This window comes from Palaemon carinicauda, chromosome 5, assembly GCF_036898095.1.
Source record: "Palaemon carinicauda isolate YSFRI2023 chromosome 5, ASM3689809v2, whole genome shotgun sequence".
NCBI lineage: Eukaryota > Metazoa > Arthropoda > Malacostraca > Decapoda > Palaemonidae > Palaemon > Palaemon carinicauda.
The window spans coordinates 114,274,066-114,285,521 of NC_090729.1; the positions used below are offsets into that span (position 1 = coordinate 114,274,066).

General features: G+C 36.3%; 1 protein-coding gene across 1 annotated transcript; it reads left to right on the forward strand.

Moving 5' to 3' along the window:
- Positions 1-706: 706 nt before the first annotated feature.
- LOC137640524 (uncharacterized) lies at positions 707-8,115 on the forward strand. Its single transcript, XM_068373045.1, has 2 exons — positions 707-965; positions 7,241-8,115. The coding sequence occupies exons 1-2, from the start codon at positions 818-820 to the stop codon at positions 7,936-7,938; spliced, it is 846 nt and encodes a 281-aa protein (XP_068229146.1). The 5' UTR covers positions 707-817; the 3' UTR covers positions 7,939-8,115.
- The last annotated feature ends 3,341 nt before the right edge of the window (positions 8,116-11,456 follow it).

The window sequence follows — 11,456 nt, forward strand, 5'->3', positions numbered from 1 at the left end:
GTTTATTTTGATTTAATACAATTCTTGTCCGCTACACAATTCACCGAATAGTCTGGCATATTTGTTACAGATTCTCCTCTGTCTTCATACACCTGACAACACTGAGATTACCAAACAATTCTTCTTCACCCAAGTGGTTAACTACTGCAATGTATTTGTTCAGTGGCTACTCTCCTCTTGGTAGGGGTAGAAGATATTTTTTAGCTATGGTAAGTAGCCCTTCTAGGAGGACACTCAAAAATCAAACCATTGTTCTCTAGTCTTGGGTAGTGCCATAGCCTCTGTACACGGTCTTCCACTGTCTTGAGGTAGATTTCTCTTGCTTGAGGGGTACAGTCGGGCTCACCATTCTATCTTATTTCTCTTCCTCTCGTTATGTTTTTATAAATTAGTTTATATAGAAAATATTTATTTTAATGTTGACACTGTTCTTAAAATATTTCATTTTTCCTTGTTTCCTTTCCTCACTAGGCTATTTTCTCTGGGACTCCTTGGCTTATAGCATCCTGCTTTTCTATCTAGGGTTGTAGCTTAGCAAGTAGTAATTAATAATAATGATAATAATAAAGGTTATTGTAGATCCAAAAAAGCACAATGCATCCAACTGTAGGCCTTAGACCTATCGAACTGGGAAAGGACACGTCCTTCAGCTCGCGGAGTTTTCAAGCCGGGGAAGAAAAAGGACGTCGTACTTAAGACTCGCCACGCCAAACGGACACGTTTTTGTAGGGAATCGAACGTGCGTCTGACATGTCCGCTCTCAACAAAGACTACAAACCCAGTGTGTCTCGCAGACATTGCGTGAGATGGTGCTACAATGAAGGACGATCCGAAATTTAACATTCTGTTCGTGAAGGAGGTGGAGAAACATCCTGCCCTGTACACCTCCACCGTGCACGGCCATGTGAACAAGCAGGAACAGGAACATCACTGGAGATTGGTGGCCGAAGCGCTGAACGAATCAAGTAAAGTGTGGATGTTTCGCTTTGTTCCATTACCTCAAACCTCCTCCTCCTGCCTTCCTTTCTATCTCTCTCTCTTTCTCTCTCTCGTTAGCCCCGAGCTAGCTGAGGTGTGGGTGTGTTTGTGTGTGTGTAGGTGCGTGCGTGCATGCCGTCTTGTCGCACACACACACACAAACACACGCACGTCCCCGACACACACCGGTGAGGAGTCAGGAGACAGTGTTTTTATCCCGCCGGGGTAATAAACCATAGCGGGTTCTGGTTCCCTTTAAACTCATGGAGGCATCTTGTGATCTGTCCAGCCTCTGAGAGTCTGAGGGAACAAACACGGTTGATATTACTGCAGATTTTGACTTATTCTAATTGTTTATCACTTCTCTTATATTTTATTTTCCTTTCCTTTCCTCGCTGGGATATTTTTCCCTGTTGGAGCACTCGGGCTTATAGCATCCTGCTTTTCCAACTGGATGTAGCTAATAATAATAATAATAATAATAATAATAATAATAATAATAATAATAATAATACCTTTGAAAGGTTCTAAACTTTCGTGATTATTATTATTATTATGATTATTATTATTATTATTATTATTATTATTATTATAATCTAAGCTACAACCTTGGTTGGGAAAACAGGATGCTACAAAGCCAAGGGTTCCAAAAAAGGAAAAAAATAGCCCAGGAAGGAAAGGAAATAAACTATACTGTATAAGAACTAATGTATAAATAGTATAGAATATCTTAAGATTAGTAACAACGTTAAAATAGATGTCATATATAAACTATGAGTAGGCCTATGAAGACAGACTTACATCAGCCTATTCGACATAAAAACATTTGCTGCAAGTTTGAAGTTTTGAAGTTCCACCGATTCAACCGAGTTGAATATTGCAACAGTATAACTTTTAGTGATGAATTATTTATTTTTTATATAAAAGTGTGTATTGAACAAACTCTGAGATAAAAAAGAAAAAAAAACATTTGTGAAGATACAATCGTATAACCATTATTAATGGCATTCTTATTCGATTTAAAAGTTGGTAATTAACATAACTGAGATCAAACATTAGGCCTAGTTGTTGTAATTTCTCATTCGTAATTAAAGAAGTTTTATTTATATGGCAATCCAATGTGTTAATTTCTTTCTAAAGCAATCGCGCTTCTGATATAGGCCTATGAGGTAAATAATTCGTGTTGCTTGTAGCAGAGAGGTAAATATTGACATAACTAGGCCTATATTTGTTCGTAGTTTACATTACACTGAAAACCATTTAATCATAATGTAGAATTGGGATTACAAAGAATAAGCCCGCGCCTCTATTCTATCCTTTGAATAATCCATAATAGGTGTAATAATCAAACCATTGTTCTCTGGTCTTGGGTAGTACCATGGCCTCTGTACCATGGCCTTCCACTGTCTTGGATTAGAGTTCTCTTGCTTGGGGGCACACTCAGGCATGCTGTTCTATCTTATTTCTCTTCCTCTGTTTTTAAAAGTTTTTATAGTTTATATGTGTAGGATATAATTTAATGTTACTGTTCTTGAAATATTTTATTGTTTATTCTTCTCTTGTATTTTTATTTCCTTGTTTCCTTTCTTCACCGGGCTATTTTTCCTCGTTGGAGTCATTAGGCTTATAACATCTTGCTTTTCCAACTAGGGCTATATCTTAGCTTATAATAATAATAATAATAATAATAATAATAATAATAGACTCAGTGGTATCCCGTGATAGGGTCAAGGCCAATCTGGCGTTTTAACAACAGGTGTCTCCTGACCACGTGGGAATGTTGTTATTGCTCTTAGAGGTCAAGTTCAAGGTTGAATTTATTAACCGGGAAATCAAGTTCACTGTTTCTACTCTGGAGGAAAGCAAATTCGAACGTTAGAACGTGATATTCAAGTTCAAAGTTACTGAAGGTACTTAGGCCTATAGGCGAAAGTAAAGATGTTGCTTGAGAGTAGGCCTACACTTGGACACACTATTCTATCTTATTTCTCTTCCTCTAGTTTTAAGGCAAATTCGAACGTTACAACGTGATATTTAAGTTCAAAGTTACTGAAGGTACTTAGGCTTATAGGCGAAAGTAAAGATGTTGCTTGAGAGTAGGCCTACACTCGGGCTTGATATTCTATCTCATGTCTCTTCCTCTTGTTTTAAGGCAAATTCGAACGCTTAGAACGTGATATTTAAGTTCAAAGTTACTGAAGGTATTTAGGCCTATAGGCGAAAGTAAAGTTCTTGCTTAAGGGTTGGCCTACACTTGGACACACTATTCTGTCTTATTTCTTTTCCTTTTTTTCTAGGTTTTTATAGTTTATATATGAAATATCTATTATAATGTTACTGTTCTTAAAATATTTTATTCTAATTGTTCATTACTTCTAAAGTTATATCCTTGTTTCCTTTCCTCACTGAGCTATTTTCCTTGTTGGAGCCCTTGGGCTTGTAGCACCCTGCTTTTCCAACTAGGGTTGTGGCTAGTAATAATATTAATGATAATAATAGTAATAATAATTATAATAATGATAGTTTCAAACTAAGGTTGTAGCTAATAATAATAATAATAATAATAATAATAATAATAATAATAATAATAATAATAATAATAATGATGACGGATAAATTGTGAAAATAAAATAATAAATAGATATAAGAAAGTAATAGTGATATTAATCTAAAAATCACGAAAATTACATTGAAATGAATAGAAAAACATGTACATAAAAATGTATTACTTTTTACATTGTTTTGTAATTTTAAGTTTCCAAGAGAATTTTATTCATTTAAATAGCTTTGTGCTTAGATGTTACGTAAACATTTCCTTACACACACACACACACACACACACACACACACACACACACACACATATATATATATATATATATATATATATATATATATATATATATATATATATATATATATATATATATATATATATGTGTGTGTGTGTGTGTGTGAGTGTGTGTGTGTGTATATATAAACTTGGTTTGAAAGTATCCCAGTGAGGAAAGGAGAAAGGGAAAAATAAAATATTTTAAGAAGAGTAACATCAATGAAATAAATATCTCCTGTATAAACTATATAAACTTTAACAAAACAAGAGGAAGAGAAATTAGATAGAATAGTATGCCCGAGTGTACCCTCAAGCAGGAGAACTCTAACCCAAGACAGTGGAAGGCCATGGTACAGAGGCTATGGCACTACCCAAGACTAGAGACTAATGGTTTGATTTTGGAGTGTCCTTCTCCTAGAAGAGCTGCTTACCATAGCTAAAGAGTCTCTTCTACCCTTACCAAGAGGAATGTGGCCACTGAAGAGCTCAAAGGGTAAAAAAACGAAATAATAGAAAAGAAAAAATAATATTAAGAATTAACCAAGAGTAGGCCTACTGTACTTTGATAATCTTTAAATGGTTGTATAGAGTAGCCTCTTGGAAACAGCCCCGTCTAGTAATCTGTCTGGCGGGAGTTCGAGACCCCCTCAAGCTCGGTAGTTTCTATTAGTGTCTGCAACCTCACCATCCTTGTGAGCTAGGGATGGTGGCTTTGACGGGGAGCCTATAGGTCTATCTGCTGGCTCACCAGCGGCCATTGCCTGGCCCTCTTCTTCTTCTTCTTCTTCTTCTTCTTCTTCTTCTTCTTCCCCACCGTTTATCTTTACATTAAATACTCGATTGCATTTATTGTATATATATATATATATATATATATATATATATATATATATATATATATATATATATATATATATATATATATATATATATGTATATATATTAGATCAATGCCCAAGAACCCTCTTCTTCAAGTTAGGTCTAGGGAGTACTGAGATGATAAGAGTATCACTATTAAGATGGTTTGGGCACGTGTTGAGAATGGATGGTAGAGAGGGAGTGAGGAGAGCTTGGGAGGAACCTGTTAGGGTAAGAAGATCATCAAGAGGGAGGCAGGGAATTAGATGACGAGGTAAGGTGAAGGATGATATGGAAAGAAGAGGTTTGGTGGAAGAAGATGCCTTTGATGGAAGGCATTGGGGAGGGCGCATCGGGCAATCGACCCTTTAATGTAAAGACAAACGGTTGGGGAAGAAGAAGAAGAAGAAGCAGAAGAATAAGAAGAAGAAGAAGAAGGGTCAGGCAATGGCCACTGATGACTTTGCAGATAGACCTATAGGCTCCCCTCCCCCCCCCCACAAAGCCACCATCCCTAGCTCTGCCAATCATGATTGACCTTTAGAACTTTTAAACCTATAAGCTCTGGTATTTAAACTAAAACAAACATGCTGTAATTATTGTAATTTCCAATAGTCCAATTACATTGAAATGGCCTAATCCTCTTGTAATTAAAGACTTTATGTTATTAGGAATATATTATTAACAACAATTTATTCCCTATAAATGATTTTTTTTCATTGTAACTCGCTTTATTATTGACCACAGGTTATTCCTTATAAATGTATTTTTTTTTGTTTGTAATTTGTTTTTCTGGATTCGTGACCTAATCTTCGTTTATCTTAGGACCTGGAAATTGGTACTCTCTCTCTCTCTCTCTCTCTCTCTCTCTCTCTCTCTCTCTCTCTCTCTCTCTCTCTCTCTCTCTCCTTGAATCTTTTAACATTTTCTCCTCGTGTGTATATTCTTTAATTTTCGTGGTAGACCTCCACAATTTACATATTATTATTATTATTATTGTTGTTGTTGTTGTTGTTGTTGTTGTTGTTATTAAAATTATCATTGATACATAGACCGTGGTTGTATACAGATTTCACTTCTCTTAGGTTTTAACCTGTAGGTCTTGGTGTTAACCATCACAGTGGATCTGAGTCAATAATGATGCATTGCTATTATTTATAATTAATACCAATAATAATGACCTTTACATATTGGCAAATGAATATTATTTTAATGGCGTTACTTTTATTGTTTTTGATAATTAAATGTCATGTTGAATGGAGAGTTACTTGAGGAGGTGGATCAGTTTAAGTACTTGGGGTCTGTTGTTGCAGCAAATGGTGGAGTGGAAGCAGATGTACGCCAGAGAGTGAATTAAGGATGCAAAGTGTTGGGGGCAGTGAAGGGAGTGGTAAAGAATAGAGGGTTGGGCATGAATGTAAAGAGAGTTCTGTATGAGAAAGTGATTGTACCATCTGTGATGTATGGATCGGAGTTGTTGGGAATGAAAGTGACAGAGAGACAGAAATTGAATGTGTTTGAGATGAAGTGTCTAAGGAGTATGGCTGGGGTATCTCGAGTAGATAGGGTTAGGAGTGAAGTAGTGAGGGTGAGAACAGGTGTAAGAAATTAGTTAGCAGGTAGATTGGATATGAATGTGTTGAGGTGGTTTGGCCATGTTGAGAGAATGGAAAATGGCTGTCTGCTAAAGAAGGTGATGAATGCAAGAGTTGATGGGAGAAGTACAAGAGGAAGGCCAAGGTTTGGGTGGATGGATGGAGTGAAGAAAGCTCTGGGTGGTAGGAGGATAGATGTGAGAAAGGCAAGAGAGCGTGCTAGAAATAGGAATGAATGGCGAGCGATTGTGACGCAGTTCCGGTAGGCCCTGCTGCTTCCTCTGGTTGCCTTGGATGACCGTGGAGGTAGCAGCAGTAGGGGATTCAGCGTTATGAAGCTTCATCTGTGGTGGATAACGGGGGAGGGTGGGCTGTGCCACCCTAGCAGTATCAGCCAAACTCGGTTAAGTCCCTTGTCAGGCTGGGAGGAACGTAGAGAGGAAAGGTCCCCATTCTTTCATTTGTTTGATGTCGGCTACCCCTCCTTCGCCCAAGGGGTTACCGTAATGTAATTGTTCAGTGGCCACTTTCCTCTTGGTAAGGGTAGAAGAGACTCTTTAGCTATGGTTAGTAGCTCTTCCAGGAGAAGGACACTCCAAAACCAAAGCATTGTTCCCTAGGCTTGGGTATTGCCATAGCCTTTGTACCATGGTCTTCCACTGTCTTGGGTTGGAGTTCTCTTGCTAGAGGGTACTCGGCACACTATTTTATTTCATTTTGCTTCCTCTTGGTTTATTAAAGTTTTTATAGTTCATATAGGAGATATTCATCTTAATGTTACTGTTCTTAAAATATTTTATTTTTCCTTGTTTCCTATCCTCACTGGGCCATTTTCTCTGATGGAGCCCTTGGGCTTATAGCATCCTGCTTTTCCAACTAGGTTTGTAGCTTAGCAATTTAATAATAATAATAATAATAATAATAGTAATAATAATAATAATAATAATAATAATTATGTTCATTTCTCTCTTTCTAGGTGCCAACTGCAAAGAGAAATGGAAAAACCTGAGATCATCACTGTGTCGTCACCTTCGAAATCAGTACGCCTACGGACCAGGAATGAGATGCAAAAAGTCCTATTACTTGGCCAAATATATGGAATTCCTGATTCCCTACATCAAGATCCGTCAGCCCGGCCAATTCGCGTCTGTCGTGGACATGGTTAAAGAAGAGGATTTCCACGAGGGCGATTACGAGTACGATCTACCGACGGAGACCGAAATCAAAGAGGAAGAAGAACCGTATACTCCCACGGAAACTAACTCCGACCAGCACCAACCTCCTGATGGGATGTCCTCTCCGCCCTTGAGCGTCCTCTCTCCGGTGCAGGAACTACATGAATTGCCCGTCAAGAAACGCAGGATAGAGGAGAGCCCCTCTTACGAGAGGCTGTCGAAGGAGTACTTCGCCTTCAGATCGAAAAACGAATCTCAGCCAGAAGATCCAGATCTGCTGTTCCTGAAGAGTATATTGCCTGAGATGCACAAGATGAAAGACAGACAGAAAAATAGGTTCAAAATTATGATCCTCGGTGCAATAGAGACGATCCTTTATGACGCAGAACCAAGCGAGTCTTCCGGCGCCACGCCCTTCAAAACTCAAGGGTACCCGCAGGCTCTCCCTGCAGAACCTCCAGACTTCGCTGATACCCTCAGAGTGGAAAAACGCTCCTAGGGCGGCTTGTGTTGTCGATAAATTTAAAAAAAAAGCACATTGTGATTTCATGTGATTCTCCTGATATTTTTTTATTTTCATATTTTTTTACTTTTACGGAAATGTTTGTGATATAGAGCTATATTTCTTATTCTTATTGTAGTGATGTTATGGATTAAATTTTGGGAATAAGCTGTGTGTTTTATTTCATTATTCTGTCCGTAACAATATATTTGCTTCACACAATACATTATTATTATTATTATTATTACTAGGTAAGCTACAACCCTAGTTGGAAAAGCAAGATGCTGTAAGCCCAAGGGCTCCAACAGGGAAAAATAGCTCAACGAGGAAAGTAAATAGGGAAATAGATAAACGATAAAAGAAGTAATGAACAATTAGAATAAAATATTTCGAAAACATTAACAACATTAAATCAGATATTTCATATATAAACTATAAAAAAGACCTATGCTGGCCTATTCAACATAAAAAAAAAACTTTTGCTGCAAGTTTGAACCATTGAAGTTCTACCGATTCAACTACCCAATTAGGAAGATCATTCCTTATAAAAGTTCTAGATTAGAAATAATGATAATCAGACATTAGGCCTACACTAAATGGAAAAGAAAAATCTTCTTTTCGTGGTCAGGCCAGGCTTATAAAAGTCATTTACTTAAAACTTAGCCAAGTAGTGTAAAAATGACAATGAAATCATTCTCTCTCTCTCTCTCTCTCTCTCTCTCTCTCTCTCTCTCTCTCTCTCTCTCTCTCTCTCTCTCTCTCTCTCTCTCTCTCTCTGTAAACGAGTTCAAGAATAAGTTAGACAAGATCATAAGAACTCTCTAAATGCTTCAAGTAAATCGCTCTACCAAAGAGCAACTGGAAAATCCGCAGATGGACTAAAAAGTCTTTGAGACATTCAAAATCCTTCTCTCTCTCTCTCTCTCTCTCTCTCTCTCTCTCTCTCTCTCTCTCTCTCTCTCTCTCTCTCTGGTTTCACGATTTTATAATCCACACCGAACTCTTACATTGAACTAGTTTTAAAATGCATCTAATAGCAACAAGTTTTGAATAAGGTTTATAGGCCTACTCTATCTTTGTTTCCCTGGAAACTCAGAAATATTCATTTTTATAAGATTATTATTATTATTATTATTACAAGCTAAGCTACGATCCTAGTTGGAAAAGCAGGAAGCTGTAAGCCCAGGGGCTCCAACAGGGAAAAGTAGCCCAGTGAGGAAAGGAAATAAACTACAAGAGAAGCAATAAACAATCAAATTAAAATATTTTAAGAACAGTGACATTAAATTAGGCATTTCATATATACTATAAAAAAACTTTAAAAAACAAGAGGAAGAGAAACAAGATACATATTATTGTAATTAAGCTTATTTTACCTGTACCATAACTAAATTAATAATGACATTCTTAATCTTTATTTTTATACCATTTTACCTTTAAATCAGCTGGGATATTATTATTATTATTATCATTATTATTATTATTATTAGCTACAACCCTAGTTGGAAAAGCAAGATGCTATAAGCCTAAAGGCTCCAAAAGGAAAAAAATCGCCCAGCGAGGAGAGGAAATAAGGAAATAAATAAACGATATGAGAAGTAATGAAAATTGAAATAAAATATTTCAAAAACATTAACAACATTAAAACAGATATTTGATATATAAACTATAAAAGGACTTATGTAAGCGTGTTCAACTTAAAAAAGAAAAAAAAATTGCTGGGAGCTTGAACTTGTGAAGTTCTACTGATTCAACTACCCGATTAGGACTAGCTTTGCCAAGGCCAATTGGCCTTGAGCTTTGCTATCCTCAGTTTTGACAACCTTCGGTCAGTTTAGACCTTTTTTAAATTCTTCCCTCACACTGATCGACTTTCAAGTGCCGTGGGGCAAGTGGGCAAGTATGGCTTCCAGAAATTGAATACCCCATTGCCCGGCGCTTTCGCTGAAGAAGTTGGCGTTGGGACAGCAGCGTTGCCAGGTTTTCTAAGTGAGAAAAGGCCAAATTCTAATCAGCTGTAGGTTTAAAAGGCCAGAGAACAATGGTTTAATTTTGGAGTGTCCTCCTAGAAGAGCTACTTACCTTAGCTAAAGAGGCTCTTCTACCTTTACCAAGAGGAAAGTAGCCACTGAAGAGCTTAGTAAAAATGGCCAAAAATGTAACATTTAAGGACAAGATATCTTTTTATGATATTACTAACGGCCAACCTATCTTTATAAAAAGGCCAAATTTGACGTTTTGGCCTAAAAAAGGCCAACTGGCAACCCTGTGGCTGGACACACGTAGTGATATAGCTGGCAACTTAACTTTGGTACGTCTTTTGTCCTAATATTCAGCGTTCAGGTCACCAAGCTACCAGTTTTTTTTTATATATATATTTTATCTTAAGGGCTGGTCCTGATACTAATACTAGGACTTCTAATATTATTAATATGACATATATGTATTTCCTAACAAGTAGGCCTACACATTCAGCTGAATCCGAATGAGCATTAATTTATGCTGGCTTTATACCAGCTTAAAATAGATAAAAACAGCCATTTTAGCTTTATCTAAAAGATTAGACTGAACTTGTCAGTTAAAGCTTTGCTTCTAGTTTAAGAAGCTGTGCTGGTATAATCCCAGATGTCATCTATAATGTATTAAGAGTATTTAATGAAAGTGTTTTATTTCCATTTTCCATTGAACTTGTGAGTTGAGAAAAAACTCAGTGCTGTATTTAATAATGATGATAATAACAATGATCGTTTAGAGTGGTAAGAATTTTTTTTTTTTTTTTGCGTTTAATAAGAAAGTTTTATTTTCTATTTTTACAATTATATATTTATATCATATACACGTTTATGTTAGTTATCATGATGTTCATAAATCATCATTTACATATACTGTATATTTACATATACATTATTAATTCAGATAAAGAATTTATTGAAAAAAAAAAAACTTTTGATTCCAATTCTGGCCAAAAACACTTATTTCAATCCAAGAAGTTATACAAACATGATTTTTTTTTATTCGATCTGAATAAAAGGAACAGCTATGATTAAATTACAGGAATAAATAACTTTAGTAGAAGAAGAGGTTTTGTTCTACTAAAAAAAAAAAAAAAAAAAAAAAAAAAACAAGACAACTGTCTGAGTTTGGGTCAAATTACCCACCTTTTAACCGTTTACTGAATTTTGACCTTTAGTAACCTCAAGGCCACAACATACATACCTCTGCCACAACATACATATTTGTTCCAAACACGCAGTAACAGTTGGAATAGGTAACACTATATACAACAAGCTCCCGCTAGACATACGAAAGACGGTAGATATTAAGATTTTCAAGAAGAAACTGAAGACCTTTTTTTTACGTTTGACAATGTGGATTTAACTATGAACACGGAATGCCTAAGGATGTATACGACAAATACATCTTGTAGCTACTGTAGAGCATAGAGTTTTCCAGGAAAGCATTCCTTAGAATAAAGTAAGTATGTACCTAGATTGTGACAGACACTCAAATAAAGA